This window comes from Cebidichthys violaceus, unplaced genomic scaffold (assembly GCF_023349555.1).
Source record: "Cebidichthys violaceus isolate CVI_PGR_0920_01 unplaced genomic scaffold, fCebVio1.0.p SCAF_19, whole genome shotgun sequence".
NCBI classification, from domain to species: domain Eukaryota; kingdom Metazoa; phylum Chordata; class Actinopteri; order Perciformes; family Stichaeidae; genus Cebidichthys; species Cebidichthys violaceus.
Window position 1 is genome coordinate 1,856,685 of NW_027176361.1, and position 20,880 is coordinate 1,877,564.

The 20,880-nt window shown below is 41.0% G+C and overlaps 2 protein-coding genes across 3 annotated transcripts in view; one reads left to right on the top strand and one right to left on the bottom strand.

Annotated features, from left to right (window-relative positions):
* Positions 1 to 521: 521 nt before the first annotated feature.
* On the bottom strand, positions 522 to 17,689 carry tec (tec protein tyrosine kinase). Of its 2 annotated transcripts, none has more exons than XM_068713157.1 (18): positions 17,549 to 17,689; positions 15,099 to 15,302; positions 14,499 to 14,603; positions 13,023 to 13,104; positions 11,881 to 12,009; positions 11,394 to 11,449; positions 11,073 to 11,287; positions 8,687 to 8,752; positions 8,410 to 8,464; positions 7,969 to 8,051; positions 7,068 to 7,201; positions 5,668 to 5,742; positions 5,390 to 5,561; positions 3,741 to 3,957; positions 2,441 to 2,505; positions 2,196 to 2,314; positions 1,914 to 2,071; positions 522 to 1,099 (listed from the first exon to the last, which is right to left on the bottom strand). In XM_068713157.1, the coding sequence occupies exons 2-18, from the start codon at positions 15,234 to 15,236 to the stop codon at positions 1,016 to 1,018; spliced, it is 1,953 nt and encodes a 650-aa protein (XP_068569258.1). In that variant the 5' UTR covers positions 15,237 to 15,302; positions 17,549 to 17,689; the 3' UTR covers positions 522 to 1,015. The 2 variants fall into 2 exon arrangements, with proteins under 2 accessions (XP_068569258.1, XP_068569257.1); XM_068713156.1 differs by having other exon boundaries at positions 11,073 to 11,290.
* Positions 17,690 to 19,487: 1,798 nt separating this feature from the next.
* Positions 19,488 to 20,880, top strand: part of txk (TXK tyrosine kinase) — a 10,882-nt gene continuing 9,489 nt past the window's right edge. The window contains exon 1 of the mRNA XM_068713158.1: positions 19,488 to 20,462. Within this exon, the coding sequence (XP_068569259.1) occupies positions 20,450 to 20,462 (13 nt within the window). The 5' untranslated portion in view covers positions 19,488 to 20,449. The remainder of the gene's footprint in view (positions 20,463 to 20,880) is intronic.

A 20,880-nucleotide genomic window follows, 5' to 3' on the forward strand; every position in this document is an offset into this window, starting at 1 on the left:
TCAATAGATCCATGATAGATGTATTTATGTTCACATAATCTTACCATGTATATTAGTTAGAAAATCATTGTAGACGGGACCTTACCTTTTATTTATGTCTGTGTAGTACTCTGCTTAAATGTTTAATTTGACATGGATTTAATTAACAGATATTGATAACTTCCTCAATATTATGGTGTAAATATTTATTTCACTTCCCTCTTTTTTCAAGTCGTGGCCTAAATTCCAGCCAAGACTCCTAAGAGGAGTTGTTTTTGTTTTCCTGGGTAGAACGTTTGGTGGAGGTACCTCTTTTTCTTGGGTTTAGTTGTACTAAATGCCATTTTGCTGAGTCGTCTTTGTTCCTGAGTGCTTCTGTCCTACAGTGTGAGTGTTGAGGGCGCCCTCTCCTGTACAAAATGTAACTGAAGTGACCTTATAATCACACAAATGTACAACAGGTGGCACTTGTTTACGTCTTCGTACTTCCAGTGACATTGTTGGCTGTACGGGACCCTAACACCAGACTAAGGTGAGCAACGTCATCTTTGAGCTGTTTTATTAATGTATCAAATGTTCTTTTGCATGAGAGGCAGCAACGTGTTGCAAGGCATCCAAAATCGATCTACGATGGTTCAGCACTTTTAATATTAATGTGCAGGATGTGATTTGAATAACATGAAGTCCGATTTTCACGGCAGTTAAATTTCTCACACGGTAGAATCAAACAAAGATACAGAGGCCATTCCTTAAGGTCCAACATGTGCAGCAGTTTGTGTTGTTGAACGCAGCTTCAGTTCAAGCGTTTAGGAGCACTGGCATCTTGATTGGATGAACAAATGTTATTGGTGGATGACTGGACTACAGCTGGTGTGATTGGTCCATCCCCTCCGTCAAGTACCATTACACCATGTTCTCCATGTTGTAGTTCTGACACGTTACCGCCATGAAGCACCCTGAAGAATGGCGGGGTTTCCATGAACCAGGATTTAGGGGCCAACGGATTGGCGTGGGGATGGTGGAAACAGCCGATTGGTCAGTTTGGGGGAGGGGTGTCGCGCTCCAGAGCGTCTGAGATCATCAGGCAGAGCTGAGAGAACGACGGACGATCGGCAGGCCTCTGAAACGGAGAGAAGACGGGCTGTAAACTATTCAAAGCCATCTCTGAACGTAACCTCATAGAAGTGCAGCAACAAATGAGCTCGAAGAAGGAAGTGCTCCTCCTTCAAAGACTGTTTTGAGGTTGGAATGTGTGGACTGAGGCGATAAAACCCTAGTGCACGGGATTTGCTCATGCAACCGAACTTTCAGTATTGGTTATGTGCTTTCCTGGCTTTTCTTATTCAAGAATTTTAATATTGCTATTGATGAATAGTCTATTGCCTGGTTCATATTGTGCTTCCTTCCCTGGCTCATAAACAATCATATCCCAGGAGCGTGTTATGAGTGAAGCATTAAATCTCTTACCAGGTGTATTGATCAGTTGCAGCGTCAACATGTGAACAGATCAGGACTGTGACGTTTTAGCGGCTATAAAAGTCAGTTATAGCGACTGGAAGTCAAAAGGCAACACCAGAAATGGAACAAATATCTGCCATAAACTGCACGAATGGCTTAAAGGGTGGAAAATGTTCAAAAACCCAAGAAAGAAGCATCCTTTTCATCACATGCATCATTTATTAGCATTCTGACCAGAGCCATGGATGTTAAAAAGGCAGAAACTGGTAAAGAAAAATATTTGTTTTAAAGCTGCTATAATCAATATTTCTGTTATGAATGGATCAAATTACTGTCATACCAATCAATACTATTTTAGCCCGAATTAAGGCAAAATATAGATTAAAATTGGACTCTAATGAACGGAGAAAGCCAATTAGGGCTGCCAAAAACACGGAAACGTATTGTCTCTCACGGTTGTCTCTCACGGTTCTCACCTCCTGCCAGCTGAGCTGCATGATGTCGTAGATGGCGGGCGGGGCCATTTTGGGCCTGTACAGTCGGTGACCCTTTGTTACCAAAGTGACCACCTCGTGGTTCTGATTCTGCTCAAACGGCATGCGACCCTCGGCGAAAACCTCCCACATCAACACACCTGGGTACACACAAATGGTGGAGGTTTGGTGAGAGTCGGGAGCTTTACCGTTAAAACACAAGTGTTTGGAAGTTGATGTCAAATAGAGATGCTTAATGGTTTATTGATGTTCGAGTGTGCGTACCGTAGGACCAGACGTCTGACTTGCTGCTGTATTTGCAGAAGTTGAAGACTTCAGGAGGCGACCACTTCACTGGAAACTTGGCACCCGATGAGCAGGTGTACTGGTTGTCTAACACGTATCTACAAAGTACACATTAAAATGTGACGGGGAAGTTGCCACAGTGCAAAGTTTCAACCACGTTTTAGGTCACTCTGGATAAAAAGACGACAGATAAACATGTAAATGGGATGGGATGAAAGTCGTACCTGGTCATGCCAAAGTCAGACACCTTCACCACCAGAGAGTCGTTCACCAGACAGTTTCTGGAAGCCTGCAGAGATGAAGGGAGGAAAGAAAGAACGTTGGCTTTGTTTGTTTATTGTTAGCAATTTGATTCAGACATTCATGTTCCCCTGATGATGATGAATCCTAATGACTACAGGATGTCAACGTTTTTTTTGTGTGAAATGTATGTGAAACGGACAGCAATGAAATGTGGTTCAGACATTCATGTTCCCTTCAGGATGAATTGTATTAACGTTGGCGATCATCTTACTTTTGATCTAGCGCCGTCATCACGTCAACATTTTAATTTATCCAAACTTTTCACCAAATTCCTACCAAACTAATGACTAATCCCATCATCCTTAGCTGTACTTTGTGTATTGCTAATTAGCAGATGTTGGCTAGTAAACTTGGCTAACATTGTCTTTGTGAGCTTGCATGCTACAGTTACAGAACACAGAAAGCACCTCATGAACTGCTGGGTTGTTCTACGCTACTCTGACATTTTCTGACTTTACTGTTTTTAAACTACCACTCATGATGGCCGTTACCTTTTCAATTAGCTTATTGCTAGTGCTAATCTCTAGGGCTAATGCTAGCATGCCAGCTATTGGAATGATTATGGTTAGGTAACAGTGCTGTAATGGGTCTGTTATGGTGACAAAATACAGTATAAACTTGTGAATTTTTGTGCATTTTAGTTTAACTTTACATCCAAGGCTGGGATGTGAGTATGCTAGCGATTGGCTTTAGCATTATTGGTTGGTGACTAAGGCCGGCTCCACATACGTTGATCAGCCATCCGCCAAATTTTGGGTGCAATAGCCGGGTTTCAATCAGTCGAGGGCAGTCGCTATGTATATTACAATATGAATGAATTCAAATAATAGGGGCCAAATTGTCAAGATTATGACCTGAATCCATCAACAACACTAGTAAATATACATTGGTTTTCAGCTGATTTTGGGGATTATTTACTCTTTGAAAATGGTGTCAAGTCAAATTTGCTGAGATTCTCTCATTTGCTGACTGCTGAACATTCTTGACCTTTGGTGAAGGAACACAAATACAATCTGGTCCCTCCACAAGAATAGTGGGTAAAGTTGATAACCGTACACATTTGTGCCTTAAAGTGATTGTTAAAAGAGAAGAAAAAGCACAAATCCATCACTGATATTTATGTTAATTGTGTTTTTGGTTTGAGGATGGGATGTAATTGGCAAACGAGTACTCCTTCCAGCTAGAACCCCAGACTGGAGTATCGGAGTGACCTGCAGTTACCAGATCTCTGTGGATGAAGCCGTTGGCCTCCAGGTGCTCCATGCCCTCGCTGATGTCCAGGCAGATACTCAGCAAGGACCCCAGACTGAAGCTGCCCCGCCGCTGCCTGAGGAAGTTCAGCAGGCAGCCGTGCTCCATGAACTCTGTGACGATGTAAATGGGCTTCTGCTGGCTGCAAACTCCGTACAGCTGCACCAGTTTAGGGTGGGACAGTCTCCTGGAGAAAACACACACATTATGGACAGGGATGCAATGGACAAGTAGAAGAACTCTTGCCTTGCACGGCAGCTGGAGACAAATGAACAATAGCGGCTTCTGAAGAGGTCGGGTATATCAGAACTGGGGAGAATTTCATCTTTGAAAGAAAAGCAAATATGGACTCAGAAGGCTTTTCTAGATGGTAAAGATGTTTTCTCTTCTCTCTCGAATGTCTTCAGTAAGAGTTTGACAGACGGTTTGTCCAATCACATGCCACGCATTTCTTTTAAACTTCCTGCCCTTTTCCAAACCACTCCTCGGATAGTTATGTGTAACAAAACGTCAAGCAAGTCAGGTTAGACGAATTCAGGGTGTCAAACAATTACCAACTTTTTCTGACACCCGACACATAATGACCTGCACTTTATGTAACTGGTTTCATTGAAACCTGAAGCATATTGTTTACATTTTTAGTCTATTTTCTTTCCTCTTTGCTTTTAGTTTTTTTATTTTCAGCTGTTCAAAAATAGGTGAACTCGTCAAATGAGCAAAACTACATATTTTCCAGCTCAAGTTTTGCCACAAATTCAACTCTGGAAGGCATCCACTGAGAATGAAATGGTAAGTATGCGACTACTTGTTTATTCTTAAGACTTCTGAACTTTGTGAACAACTATTTTAACTGATGTTATAAACTGAAGCAAAGACTAGACCGGCATCTCGTCATTAAGGCCACAACCCTCGCCTGTCAAGGCAATGTGTGACCGTGTCCTAACAAGTGTTGTAGTCAAGACCACCTACACAGAGACCAAGTCATGACCAAGACCAGAGTGTATCGAGACCAAGACAAAGACCTTGACGGATTGAAACCAATAAGACAAAGGCAGGGCTATACAGAGTCCAACACTTCATTACACGCTTATAAGCATTTCTGTCTATTACAAGCCACCATCACTCAGAGGACAGGAGGATCCTATAACTACTACTACTACTACTACTACTACTACTACTACTGAGGCCTTTATATTCTATGGGCTTTTGTTGTTTGTTGCATAATCTTCCTAAACACTAGAGGGCGTACAAATAAAATGAACTGAAGAATTAAAAAGACAATTGTAAGCAACAAAACGCCGTAAACCAACCTCCACAATGCCGAGCAGGGATTGTAATTATCTGTAAACTCGTATCTCATATTCATGGACTACTTTATTGCCTTTTATACAAGTCCTGCAAAGAAACATGTCAAGTATTAAAAGCATTGTAAAGAACTGAAAGCTGAATATCCTGTAAACAATTTGATTTGGCTGCTTCCCTACGGTGGCTGTAAACTAAGCTTAATCTCTGTGCATAAATCTGTCTAACTTTCCTTTCTTCTGTCAGTCGGCTTCTTTATGATCTTCATCCTAACACCATGAACTTGATCCTTTCAGTGCACTCTCCTCCCTCCTCACATCATGACTTTAGCCTCCTCGATGAAGTCCTCCTCGTACATGGCTCCCTCTTTGATGGCCTTGATGGCCACTCGGTGCTGAGCCCTCCACTTGCCGAGCTTCACCACCCCAAACTGGCCGCTGCCCAGCTCCTTCATGAACGTCAGCTCACTGGGGTTGATCTCCCACTTCTCTGGAGGGAGGGAACGAGAGAGAAAGAAGAGGAAGTAAAGACAAAGAGGTGAGTTCATGGATGAACAAATGCTTAGAAACTGAGTCGGTGGTCTGTCAGGACTCACCGTAGCTGAAGCCGGCGGTGGACGGAGCAGACTTGTCCTGTTTCCCTACAGGATACCTCAACCTGGCAAGAAGACCTGCGATGCAGACAATGATTAAGTATACAGCCGACACCAAACAAAATGTAACCATGAAAAGCTGTTGGGACATTCATGTTCCCCTCAGGATGAATTGTAATGACCAGGTCAACATTTTAATTTGGTTTATGACCAAATACTCACAGAACTAATGACATTTAATACCAATTAGCAAATGTTTTAGGTCTGCAGCTAACAATCGTTTTCTTGATGAAATGATTCATTGTTTTAGATTATGAAATGGAAAATGGCCTTCACAATTTATTGGTTGGACAAAACAAGCAACCTTAAGATATTGGATATACTTTCAATAATGATAAAGAAACACACTAAATATTTGAGAAGCCTGAACCAGCAAATGTTTCTCATTTTGACTTGAAAACACGAACGATTAATTCTCGGTTGATCAAATAATCTACTAATAATTGCTAACATGCTAGGCAACGTTAGCATTCAACTCAAAACACTGCTGTGACTGAGTACAACCCAGAGATTGTACATCGGAAGTAGTCGTAGTCACCGTGACATCACCCGTTGGTTTGTGGACTACGGTTTTCAAGCCTGTACTCAGGCATTTTGGCCGTCGCCATCTTGGTTTTTGGCCGTCGCCATCTTGGTTTTTGGCCGTTGCCATCGTGGTTTTTGGCCGTTGCCATCATGGATGCGAGTGTCGAAGAAGAAGGGATGTCGTATGTTGTACTGAGTGTATAGCCCTTTGAGGCAAATTTGTGATACAAATACATTGAGTTCAATCTGATTTTGGCTTTCGCCATCTTGTTTTTTTCGCTATCGGCAACTAGGTCTTTGTTTGGGCCATAAACCAAGGTGGTGGCATTTAGTTTTTTTCAAACCAAACGCTGAATAAGACATTTTTAGGTGACCAAAAAACGTTACAATTAACATCCATGAACTGAAAACGCACTTCGAAAGAGTTAAAGTTGTAAGACTTTCTGGTCTGTTTGACTCTAAATGGAGCATAATGTACTAAATGAACATCATGCTGTATTGAAGAAGACTGTAAACTAGAGATTGAGACCATAAACTCATGTTTACAATGTTTACTGAGGGAATAAATCAAGAGAGAAGTAGAGTCATTTTAGACTAGACTTCTATACAACCAGAGGAGTCGCCCCCTGGTGGACACTAGAGAGAATGCAGCTTTATGACACTTCAGCATTGTCAACTTTTCAGAACTGGAGGTTGCTGCTTGGTACAGCCTCACAGAGCTGCTAGCATGGCAGTAAGTCCTCTTAATATCTAGACGGCTACAGAATCAGTTCTGGATAAACATGGCAGGTCTGGATAGACGGCGACGTGTTGGTTACCTGCTGCGTTGTGTTTGTGGTACTCGATCAGGTCGGGGATGGAGCTGAACAGGTGTTTCTCCGCCAGGTAAAACTGTAGAGGCGAGCCTTGTGTCTCCTTGATGTGGTAATGTTTTATAGCTGCAACTCCCTCCCTGCAAACGCACAACAATAATTGAATATATAATGATAATTTATCAATGCGTCTTACAGGCTTTTATGACTAAGAACTCTCTGTGCCTCCTTAACTTAAAAATTCTCATTTATTTGAGGCTGAATTATCACAGAAAAAGGCTTATACAATACCACACTGCATGTTTTAACGAATACAAACTTAAATATACTTTCTTGTACTTTTGGCAAATCGTGTTGCTGCTAGTTTGTTGTTGTCATTGTTGCAGGCAGCCATTGATTCCCATTGATTTCTGTACAGTAAACACTCGGCTGAGTGTAGTCCAGCTCAGTGAATATCAGGTCTGCAGAGTCAGTTAATGCTTCTCACATCATTCTGCACACACAGCTGCATTAATACTAAAGAAGAATGTAAAAACCTGAACCCTAAAAAACTAACTATAAACAATGACTTTAAAGATAAGAGATGAAGATAAATCACTTGTTTGTTGCTTGTTTTAGTTTATCTAAGTTGGTTAAATATGGAAAATCAGGTCTTCTCAGTTTGTGCATCCTCGATTCCTTTCCTTGCCTCCTCTCTTCACGTCTTAGTCTTTCCCACCGGAGATGCGAGCGAAGGAGGCGAGGAAGAGATGCAAGGAGACGAGGCAACAGGCATTTAACAAAAACGAGACTATCACGCTTCGGAGCCGTCATTTAAAAAGCGACGCCACTTTAATGTGACGTCGCCGAGGACGGAGGAGACGAGGAGGCAGAAACTAGAGATGAGAGGAGCGGACAGTGTCCTCACCCTGCGCCAGACTTGGCGTAGAGCGACACGGTGTAGGTTCCCGGAGTGCTGGAGTCTCTGACTACGAAGGCTCCTTCTTTGTCCTGCAGGGGGCGACAGAGACGAACAGACTGACCATGAATGTTTAGTTTGTCATGTGATTAAGAGAGCCTGTGTGTAAACAGACGTGGTGTATTGTTGCTACAGATGTGCATGTCCTCCTCAGTTTGCTGCAAATATTTAAAACTCGACATAAACGGAACAAATGTCCTCGACTGGAACCTTTAACCTCGAGGCCACCGGAGAACTCGAAGCTTTTCTGTAACTTTTGTTTTGCTCCATAAAAGGACGCAAAAAAATAAGTATTTCAGTGACGAGTAGAGGGACTAGAGGAAAGAAAGAAAAGAAGTAATTGTACCTGGAGGGATGAAACGGAGAGTAAAGAGGGATACAATCGCTCACCTCTTTCCTCAGCAGCTCCTCTGCCTTGTTCCTGTTGACTTGTCTGCTGTACCAACTAGAACAAAGGACAAACATCTGAATGAATATGATCTTGTCTTATAGAGACTTTCTCCGGCCCTCTATGAGCTTTGCAGGACGGAGGTCTGACTTAAAGTCATAAACCGGCTGAATCCAGAGTGATTGTAACTTATTGGTAGTTTCAGATGCCACAAGCCTGCAGACATTCAGCTTCAACCCTTAATCCGCTCTTATTTTAACCAATGATTAACGAACTCACACAAACTGCACCAGGTTTCCAGACGTCTTCTCTGCTACGTAGTTACTTGGGATGTAGCCTTCCTCTCTGTGAAACACAAACACACATATATACATATATACAGATGTAACTTTTCTGCTTTAAAATGACTCCACCTATATACAATGTTTAGTTGTGTACTTAAATTATCCCAAATGTTAAACAATCTTTATATTAAATCAAGGTAACGGTGCGCTTCAATAGGTCGCCTGTCTATGGTGTCATATTCTCTCTAATTGACTTTTTATCTCGTTTTAAAACTCATTTCTACAATTCACTTTTTAAGATCTCGTTTTTAACCATATTTTAACTGAATGAAGGATTTTAGTCTATTTGTTTTCGCCATCTTGTTTTTTTTCAACCGGTGAACAGGAAGTGACCATATCTGGACTGAGGAGGAGTGGCGTAGAGACGTCGTATACGTCTCTGGTAGAGACCTGTCAATCAGCGTGTAGCCCCGCCCCTAAAGCATCCCCTCTTTATGGTGTGTTTGACTCTAAATGGACCATAATGTACTAAATGAACATCATGCTGTATTGAAGAAGACTGTAAACTAGAGATTGAGACCATAAACTCATGTTTACAATGTTTACTGAGGGAATAAATCAAGAGAGAAGTAGAGTCATTTTAGACTAGACTTCTATACAACCAGAGGAGTCGCCCCCTGGTGGACACTAGAGAGAATGCAGCTTTAAGAGGCTTCACTGTTAATTGATGGATGTCATGATATTATTGGTTAAAACTGGTTGGTACCAGCTTATGTAAACACACATTTTGTTTGATATAAAATTACAATTACAAACACATTTCCTGAAGGCCACCGTAGAGTGGCAAAACCGAGGTACCGCCAGCCGCCGTCTGACGTCCTTTGGTCCTAAAAGTAGTGTTATTATGGTATGGATGGCCACTGAGCCGTTACCACGGTCTTGCACTCGGCGGCTCACATTACCTCAGTCTTTGCAAGCAACTGAACACCCTTTTCATTCTGCAACCTCGCCGCTAGATGCCACCAAATCCCTACACACTTTCCCTTTAAAAAGGATAATCATGCTTTACATTTCCCATGATGCTTTAGTAAATTGACACCATTAAAACAATGCCGAATTAGCTATCAGCAGCTCCTGTTTGCAGTGTACCCATGTGTGTACAGATAACTATCAGTGGACTACTGTGCTACTGAAGAAAACTTAAAAACGTGATGATTCTCAGGCAAGTTCTGAAGCGTCTTTTCCTAGGATTTAGAAGCAAATTTACAGACGTACATTTCTGATGATGTCCTCAAAGTGAGTTTTTTGCTCTTTTCTAAAAACACATTCTAGGTTCACAGGAGCTTTCAGCCACAAATCATGGCATTCATCAGCAGATAGAGTCCTCTCAATTTGACCGAGACAATGTGGGATTCTAGGTCTGACTGAAGAATGAACCTTCGAGTTCAACATGGAAATATAGACAGACATTTAGGCAGGAAGAAAATGAGGGGAAACGTATTCTTAAACTAAACTAAACCAATGTTGTACACCTTGACTTCAGTACTTCCTAACCGGCTCTGTTTGTGTCCAGGTGGTGTACGACACCAACACCCTGTACGTGTTCGCCCCAAGCCACGACAGCAGAAGTCTCTGGGTCCAGAGCCTCAAAGGGGGTCAGTCTCTATTTTAGTCTACTGAAGCAGAGGAGTGTATAAAAGGTGCGGCTGTAGAGCACTTCTCACGTGTTATAGCTTGAGCTGCTTTTCACACCTAAACCACACATCTGAAACTGGTTTCTCACACAGAGGGCAAAGTTTCCAGCAGCCCCCACTGTTTCCTCCTCCGACTGTTTGTGTGTGCGACGTTCTACCGGAGACGTGGTGGTCAGGTGCTGCTTTAAAGTCCACTCACCTTCAGGAGCCTACTAGATCAGTTATTAAATCTAGTCTTGCCACCATTGTTTAGAAAAGGACACGTCCATATCTGGACTGAGGAGGAGTGACGTAGAGACGCCTTATACGTCTTCTGGTAGAGACCTGTCAATCAGCATGTAGCCCCGCCCCTAAATCATCCCCTCTTTATGGTGTGTTTGACTCTAAATGTTTCATAATGTACTAAATGAACATCATGCTGTATTGAAGAAGACTGTAAACTAGAGATTGAGACCATAAACTCATGTTTACAATGTTTACTGAGGGAATAAATCAAGAGAGAAGTAGAGTCATTTTAGACTAGACTTCCATACAACCAGAGGAGTCGCCCCCTGCTGGACACTAGAGAGAATGCAGCTTTAAGACAGATTGGCTTCACTCCACCTGGTAAAAACCTCCTGAACACTGAAGGACTCTAACGACTCCCCTGATCTCATTGTCTTGGTAGAAAGTGCTTTAAACACTCACCCGAACTGGTTCCTTGCCTTGTACCAGTTGACGTCACACTTGTCCAGGATGACGTACTCGCCTCCTTTGACCAGACTCAGGTCGTGTGGCTCGGTACCCGGGAAGTTGTACAGCGCCACCATCACCTCCTCCTCCTCCTCCTCCTCCTCGCCTTCATCGTCGTCGTCACCGTCGTCGTCGTCACCCTCCGGAGGGAGAGGAGGAGGGGGCCGCCGCTGCTGGAGGAAGAACGACGAGAAGGTTGTGGGCTGTGGTCGATGTGTTAATTCTGTCTGTCTGTCTGTCTGTCTGTCTGTCTGTCTGTCTGTCTGTCTGTCTTACCCTCTTGTTTTTGGTTCGCTCCTCTCCAGGGATCGGGGGTAAAGGTTTCCTGGAAACTAGAAAAGAGGAACAGAAACATTAAACCGAGCAGAAAGTTTCAACTGTTTCTGTTTCTAACCACCTCAGCTGTTTGACCTCTGACTTCTCAACTCAGTCTGACAGCCTAAAGTTTCTGATTTCCTGTTTTTCTTTTGCACTCAGTGAATCAAGTGTTTCAGATTCTACACTGTAAGAAGTTTGCATGTTAAAAGACCAACAAGTGGTATTTTATTTAATTTGTAAACATCGCTGTTTTAGTACATTTACTAAGAAACTTTATATTACTGCTGAGCTTAAGACAGAGTTGATATCGGATTAAACGTGTATTATATTTGGTGGTATTTTTTACAGTATCATGCCGTGTTTTTTTTTTTTTTTTTTTTTTTTTTTTATGAATTTAAAACATTCTGAAAATGTCTAATACTAATACAACAGCTGAGTGTCTTACTGTCTCCAAACAGGTTGTACTCCTCGCAGCCCGGAGCCTGTTTTTCCGCCTGGCGACAGCAGAGCCACGACCCTTCCTGCCAGAACTGAGGGTGAAACTTCGCCGACACCACAGCGTTGTCTTTGATCTCTGCACACAGGTTTCTGTGATTAACGTCATGTGAAAACTGGAACAATCATTTTCATCACGTTTCCTCCTTCACATTTAAAAGAAGCTTCATTTGTGTGGCTCATGTGAACAAAAGCTGGAATGTTTCTGTGTTTAACACGCAAATAACACTTAAATGTAAAGAGTTTTCTATTTTCACAGAAGTCTTTTTAGTCTGTAAAAATGTAAAAAGCTTTTGGATCACATCCCCGGTCATATTGTGCACCATATCAAACAATATATGCAAAAATATTTACAAAAAAGAAACTTTCTTTGTAATTTTATATCAAACAAAATGTGTGTTTACATAAGCTGGTACCAACCAGTTTTAACCAATAATATCATGACATCCATCAATTAACAGTGAAGCCTCTTAAAGCTGCATTCTCTCTAGTGTCCAGCAGGGGGCGACTCCTCTGGTTGTATAGAAGTCTAGTCTAAAATGACTCTACTTCTCTCTTGATTTATTCCCTCAGTAAACATTGTAAACATGAGTTTATGGTCTCAATCTCTAGTTTACAGTCTTCTTCAATACAGCATGATGTTCATTTAGTACATTATGCTCCATTTAGAGTCAAACAGACCATAAAGCAGGGGATGATTTAGGGGCGGGGCTACATGCTGATTGACAGGTCTCTACCAGAAGACGTATAAGGCGTCTCTACGTCACTCCTCCTCAGTCCAGATATGGACGTGTCCTTTTCTAAACAATGGTGGCAAGACTAGATTTAATAACTGATCTAGTAGGCTCCTGAAGGTGAGTGGACTTTAAAGCAGCACCTGACCACCACGTCTCCGGTAGAACGTCGCACACACAAACAGTCGGAGGAGGAAACAGTGGGGGCTGCTGGAAACTTTGCCCTCTGTGTGAGAAACCAGTTTCAGATGTGTGGTTTAGGTGTGAAAAGCAGCTCAAGCTATAACACGTGAGAAGTGCTCTACAGCCGCACCTTTTATACACTCCTCTGCTTCAGTAGACTAAAATAGAGACTGACCCCCTTTGAGGCTCTGGACCCAGAGACTTCTGCTGTCGTGGCTTGGGGCGAACACGTACAGGGTGTTGGTGTCGTACACCACCTGGACACAAACAGAGCCGGTTAGGAAGTACTGAAGTCAAGGTGTACAACATTGGTTTAGTTTAGTTTAAGAATACGTTTCCCCTCATTTTCTTCCTGCCTAAATGTCTGTCTATATTTCCATGTTGAACTCGAAGGTTCATTCTTCAGTCAGACCTAGAATCCCACATTGTCTCGGTCAAATTGAGAGGACTCTATCTGCTGATGAAGGCCATGATTTGTGGCTGAAAGCTCCTGTGAACCTAGAATGTGTTTTTAGAAAAGAGCAAAAAACTCACTTTGAGGACATCATCAGAAATGTACGTCTGTAAATTTGCTTCTAAATCCTAGGAAAAGACGCTTCAGAACTTGCCTGAGAATCATCACGTTTTTAAGTTTTCTTCAGTAGCACAGTAGTCCACTGATAGTTATCTGTACACACATGGGTACACTGCAAACAGGAGCTGCTGATAGCTAATTCGGCATTGTTTTAATGGTGTCAATTTACTAAAGCATCATGGGAAATGTAAAGCATGATTATCCTTTTTAAAGGGAAAGTGTGTAGGGATTTGGTGGCATCTAGCGGCGAGGTTGCAGAATGAAAAGGGTGTTCAGTTGCTTGCAAAGACTGAGGTAATGTGAGCCACCGAGTGCAAGACCGTGGTAACGGCTCAGTGGCCATCCATACCATAATAACACTACTTTTAGGACCAAAGGACGTCAGACGGCGGCTGGCGGTACCTCGGTTTTGCCACTCTACGGTGGCCTTCAGGAAATGTGGAAACCCCTAAAAGCTCTCTCTAGAGTCAGTGTTTTGGTTTGTCCGTTCTGGGCTACCTTAGAAACGTGGCGGTCCAACATGGCGGACCCCGCCTCCCGCTTCTAGTGTAGATATGAAGTGCTCACACTAAGCTAACGAAAACATAAGATTCTTAGTTTCAGGTGATTATACTCTAATTGAAACATAATTATGAATATTATATTCCATTTCTTCGAATCGATGGAAATGCTAAACGCTGGCCCTTTTAAGAAGACGTAATATAATAATAATAACAGGAAAAGAGTGAAGGGTGTTGTCTTGATTTTGTCTGAGCAGGACCCAACAGTCGGACTTTTAAAACCTCTGATCCACATTATCTAAACCACTGTATTTTAAAATGAGCACACCTGAAAAGTAGGTTGAATTTGAATCAGGAAATAGTTTTGTAAACCTTGATGGATGTTGCGTAATGATGGAACTGTTAATCTTTGTTTTCTGTTCCAAATAAGTTCGTCTAACCTGGAGGTTTGCTTCCAACCAATGAATGTTTGAGTTTCTTGACCCACCGGACTTCTTTTTTTACTGATTATTACTGAGCAAAAGTTTAAATAAACCAGAATTTAAAGGTTTCTTATAATTAACTTGTGTGTTTGTACCTGAAAGGGGTATTTGTTCTGGCAGGGGATGATTTCTCCTCCGTTCTTGACGATCTCGGCACATCTGATGCGGCTCAGCTCGATCGAACCTCTCCTGAACTTCTTCTGTTGATGGAAAGAAACGGCAGCTTTTTACTAGACTATATCGTCTGCAGGGTTTAGGTGAGAAACCAGAAACGCATAATTTCCTTCCACACCGTCTTAGAATAACATGAAAATTCAATGTGAAACACTTTCAACTAAAACCAGGCTGCAACCTCCGGTTCTGAAGAGTGAAACCAAAGCTTCATGTGTTAAAGCTGCATTCTCTCTAGTGTCCAGCAGGGGGCGACTCCTCTGGTTGTATAGAAGTCTAGTCTAAAATGACTCTACTTCTCTCTTGATTTATTCCCTCAGTAAACATTGTAAACATGAGTTTATGGTCTCAATCTCTAGTTTACAGTCTTCTTCAATACAGCATGATGAACTCGTAGCAAAAAGCAAATTACTGTCTTCCCCAAAAAATATATTAAAATGTGTAAAAATGTAATATCTTGTTACAGAGATACTACATGAGACGTATGTGCAGCAAGTATAAACTAAGATGTAAACTAAAGCTACCTCTCTTCTTCCATCGTAGTACGTCAGCTGGCTCTGGGTGAGGACAAACAGTCTCTCCTTGTAGTTCAGGGGCGACGTCCTCTTCTTCTGCTGCGAACGCTTGAAGAGCATCTCCTCCAATAGCAGCCTGGCACTCATCCTGGCCCCGCCCACGTCCTCAGCCCATTGGTGGATGTTGTCAGAACGCGGCGGGCCGGAGCTGAGCTGAAGAGAGAGAGAAACACAGCTGTAATTTCAGACACAATGTTTTCTCCCAAAAAAAGCGAAAACAACAAAGCGACGAGACTAGTTGATTTGTGTCTCTTTGTAGATGATTTGTATCTCTTTGTAGATGAATTGTATCTCTTTGTAGTTGATTTGTATCTCTTTGTAGTTGATTTGTGTCTCTTTGTAGATGAATTGTGTCTCTTTGTAGATGAATTGTATCTCTTTGTAGTTGATTTGTATCTCTTTGTAGATGATTTGTATCTCTTTGTAGTTGATTTGTGTCTCTTTGTAGATGATTTGTGTCTCTTTGTAGATGAATTGTATCTCTTTGTAGTTGATTTGTATCTCTTTGTAGTTGATTTGTATCTCTTTGTAGTTGATTTGTGTCTCTTTGTAGATGATTTGTATCTCTTTGTAGATGATTTGTATCTCTTTGTAGTTGATTTGTATCTCTTTGTAGTTGATTTGTATCTCTTTGTAGTTGATTTGTGTCTCTTTGTAGATGATTTGTGTCTCTTTGTAGATGAATTGTATCTCTTTGTAGTTGATTTGTATCTCTTTGTAGATGATTTGTATCTCTTTGTAGTTGATTTGTATCTCTTTGTAGATGATTTGTGTCTCTTTGTAGATGAATTGTATCTCTTTGTAGTTGATTTGTATCTCTTTGTAGTTGATTTGTGTCTCTTTGTAGTTGATTTGTATCTCTTTGAAGTTGATTTGTATCTCTTTGTAGTTGATTTGTGTCTCTTTGTAGATGATTTGTGTCTCTTTGTAGATGAATTGTATCTCTTTGTAGTTGATTTGTATCTCTTTGTAGATGATTTGTATCTCTTTGTAGTTGATTTGTATCTCTTTGTAGTTGATTTGTGTCTCTTTGTAGATGATTTGTGTCTCTTTGTAGATGAATTGTATCTCTTTGTAGTTGATTTGTATCTCTTTGTAGTTGATTTGTATCTCTTTGTAGTTGATTTGTGTCTCTTTGTAGATGATTTGTGTCTCTTTGTAGATGAATTGTATCTCTTTGTAGTTGATTTGTATCTCTTTGTAGATGATTTGTATCTCTTTGTAGTTGATTTGTGTCTCTTTGTAGATGATTTGTGTCTCTTTGTAGATGAATTGTATCTCTTTGTAGTTGATTTGTATCTCTTTGTAGTTGTTTTGTATCTCTTTGTAGTTGATTTGTATCTCTTTGAAGTTGATTTGTATCTCTTTGTAGTTGATTTGTATCGTTTTGTAGTTGATTTGTGTCTCTTTGTAGTTGTTTTGTATCTCTTTGTAGTTGTTTTGTGTCTCTTTGTAGTTGTTTTGTGTTGCTTTGTAGTTGACACTTATACAATACAAACAAAATGTTCTTTGCCACTGAAAATTTGAAAATATTTATACTACACTAAACAATGTATAATATATGTTTCTGTGTAACAAGTAAAAAGTATAAATAAAAGTTTCAGTATCGACGTCAGAACATTTTAATTTCCTTTCATGACTGTAGTTAGAATACAAACATGAATGTTTCCTGATGCAGTTAAAGTTATTTTTATGTTAATAAATATTCTCGTACACCGCTGCCGGGCATATTTGTCTCCCACAAGTAAATTGTAATACTTTCTATTTTTGCACTGTTGATTTCCTCCACCATGTAAAATTCCTTGTATGTTATAATTAGTACTTTTACTTTAGTATATTTTGATGCCTAAGTGATATTTAGAGTACAGTATTTGTTTAACTCGGGTACAGTATCGCTACTTTTAACTTAAAGTACTTCCACTGATTTGTTTGTATTTCTAACTTGTTCTCCGTGTTTTTCCGACAGCACAAGGAAGCCAGAAGCACACGCGCACCCTGTCTGCTGTACCTGCCCACAGGTGGCGCGCGTTCGCCGCGCGTGTTCGCAAGGTGATTCACGTCATTAAAATGATATTGATCAAATCAAACATAACCACAGGATTCATGTGAAACTCTATTCTGGACTCGTTTCATGTTTTAAAATACTTTAACGTACTTCATGGTGTGTATTCCTCACGCGGTGTCACTATAACATACATTAAACGTGTATTAATACGACTATTATTACTCGTAATTACTATTTCGTGCTGTGTCGTAGTGTTTGAACAGCAGACCTGCAGCACTGAAGTCGCTCTGCCGTCGGACTCGTTGGTCGCGCTTCAGACTCTCACTGCGCAGCTGGAGTTTAACTCCTAAAGACTCAGTGACGTAACGTCAGTAAAACCACGCGCTGTTCTTACCTTCTCTCGTCTCGTCGCAGGTTTCAGCTCGTTGGAGTGAATTCCTTTCCATGAAGCTGTGAATCTGTGAAGGAGCAGGATTCAGGAAATGAAGAGAGGGGACGGACACACACAACCACACGCACACAACCACACGCACACACACGCTTGGTGGTGTCATACACTGATCTACCGCTGTGTGTGTGTGTGTGTGTGTGTGTGTGTGTGTGTGTGTGTGTGTGTGTGTGTGTGTGTGTGTGTGTGTGTGTGCGTGTGTGTGTGTGTGTGTCAGAGAGGAAGAGGTCAGTGAGATCACCTGACATCTTGAGTCAGATAGAAAGCAGAGTGCAAACTTTAAATGTCTTCTGCAACATGAAATGTGTGAGCGACAACTTCAGTGTTTCAGCCTGAAGAGAGGAGAAGATTTCTTCTTCTTCTTCTTCTTCTTCTTCTTCTTCTTCTTCTTCTTCTTCTTTTGGATCGGACATCTTTGGAAAGTGAAGAATTTTTTCTGGAATATGTCGACAATTTGGTCAACAGTGAGGAAAGTGAGGATGTTTTTTAGATGGGGACATTTTTAGAAAGTGAGGACATTTTTGACATTTATGTGGACATAGTTTTGAGGTGAGGAAATTTTTTTCAAAGTGAAGTCAAATTTATAACTTGATGAAGTTTTTTGCAAAATAAAAACATTTTTTTCTACATTTTCGAAGGCCGACAATTCTAGAAAGTCAGGACAATTTTTGGCATTTCACAATTTATGTTCTTGAAAAGTGAAGACAGTTTTGACATTTTTTTGGAATTTGTAATTTCTTTAAAGTTTTTGCAAACCAGGATATTTTTGTAAATTGAGGATATTTTTGGAAACACTTGGAGATTGAGGTGAAAAAAAATGCAAAAGAGGAATTTTCCTTTTTTTGTAAATTGCGGTCAGTTTTTAAAAAGGGGACATTTGTGGTGTGGACATCTTGGAAAGACAGAGGATGTTTTTGGGAACAGTTGGAAGTTAAGGGCATTTTCAAAATGGAGGAGACAAGAGGGGACGTCTTTGGAGAGGGACGATAGTTAAAGAAATGTTTTGGGACACTTGGAAATGGAGGATGTTTTTGAAATGGAGGACACACTTTTGTAAAGTGAGGTAAAGATTTGGAGGACCTTCTTTGTAAACAGATTGCCAACGGTGTAAACATGTTGGACATTTTTTGGGACATTTGGAAATTGAAGACACCTTTCAAAACAGAGGATGTTTTTTGGAAAGTGAAGAAAGTTTAATTTAAAAGGTGAAGTTTGAAGCTTGGAAACTTCTGGAACATCTTATCTAGACGGAGGTCCTCACAAGTATAGCAGTACAAATTGCAGAGACGTGAAACTTCCTGTGTGTACAAAGTTCATCACAGTCCAACATTTACTGTTATTATTATTATTATTATTATTATTAGAAGCAGCAGTAGTAGTTGTAGTAAAAGTGAAAGTCACATTTGAGGTAGTCCTGAGGATTGTTTTGATTTGTTGCCTCTTGATGCGTTCACGGACGCTCAGACATCTGAGATTTGGTAATCGGTTACTAAACAGTAGTTAATAAACCAAATATATTAATATTTTCATTGTTTGTCTTTGTGTATTGTTTCTCGTGTGGTTTTAAATATCTGACAACGTACAGTAGATCTTGTAGGAAATATGTTATACTTTATTATCTGTTTAGATAAGAAAAGTTTTAGTCTTCACAACCGTACTTAATGTGAACAGGCCCCCTCATTGGTTGAAAATACTGTGAAAGCATCCACACACATGTATTAAGCATGTCAGTATTCATCAAAGTGTATCAAAATAAAAGCTTTTTTGAGCCGAATTCGCCATAGCATTTTAACGATTCATAAGAACTCTGAGGTAACATTGGTCAAAAGCGTGACTGTTTGCTTGTGAGCGACAGCGCACTAAATCGACAGATTTTTGAATGGAGTTTGGTTCGGCAGTTTATTGTCGAGGTGAAAACTAATTTCTTGAGTCGACTCGAACGCAGTGCATGCTGGGAAGTCAGAGGGGGATCTTCTGACTACTTCAGGCCAATATCTTTTTTTTATTGATCACCAAATACCTGCAGAACTATTCTCGATTTGGAAACATTACTATCAGTTGATGTTTGCATCATGAGTTCTTACAGTGTGTGGGTGTGTTTTCTTCCTGGAGTTACTCGGAGTGACGGATGCTTTGTGGTTTCATTCACGTCATTCTTTCACTTCCTCTCCATCTCTTTATCTCTCTCTCTCTGTCTCTCTCTCTCTCTCTCTCTCTCTCTCTCTCTCTCTCTCTATCTGTAAACACCACACGCATACAAGATTTGCTTTTAAATCAAACTTTATCAGTGTGGCTGAGGCGGACAAAGACGGAGATGGAATGATATCTTGTTTCTCCTTGTGTCTTCTTTCTTTTGTCTTCTTTTTAACTTCTCTACTTCCTCCACCCACCTTCTCTCTCTCTCTCTCTCTCTCTCTCTTTGAGTCTCTCTCTCTCTCTCTCTCTGTCTCTCTCTCTCTCTCTCTCTCTCTCTTTGAGTCTCTCTCTCTTTCTCTCTGTCTCTCTCTCTCTCTCTCTCTCTCTCTTTGAGTCTCTCTCTCTCTCTCTCTCTCTCTCTCTTTGAGTCTCTCTCTCTCTCTCTCTCTCTCTCTCTCTCTCTCTCTCTCTCTTTGAGTCTCTCTCTCTCTCTCTCTCGCTCTCTCTCTCTCTCTCTCTCTCTCTCTCTCTTTGAGTCTCTCTCTCTCAGCTTTAAAAGGTTTCCCACCTTAGTGGCTTCACGTCGGCACCGTCGATGCTTCTGATCGAAGCGATATCTACCTTGAAGAAGGAAAGGCTGGAGGTGAAGGAGAGAGAGAAGAACATGAAGAGGAGCTGAAGAAGAAGAGGAGACGTAAACACAAGGCGATCATGATTCACTCAAGTAAGCAACTTTACAGCATCTGCAGATTAAACGCGTCGTAACAAACTTATTGTAGACTCAACAAACGGACTTTTAAGTCTGAGGAGAAACTTGTTATCCGGCTGCAGGATGCAGCAAATAAAAACTAAACACGGACAAAATGAAATTCAACAAATCTACACGAGCAAGGCGACGTGTTGAGTCGAACGAGTGACTTAAAGGTTTGAGGAGAAACATATTTGGGTTCTGTAACGGTGAGCAAAGTAGGAATAAACCACCAACGGTCAAAAGAGAACATGTGCTGAAAACATTCACGCTGAATTAGTGACGAAATGAGCAAAGAGAGACGAACCGAAGTCGACTGAAGTAGAAATGGATCCTCAGAAACTGATGTTCACAGATTTACGAACTCGGCAACCGAATCTGTCCTTCAAGGGTT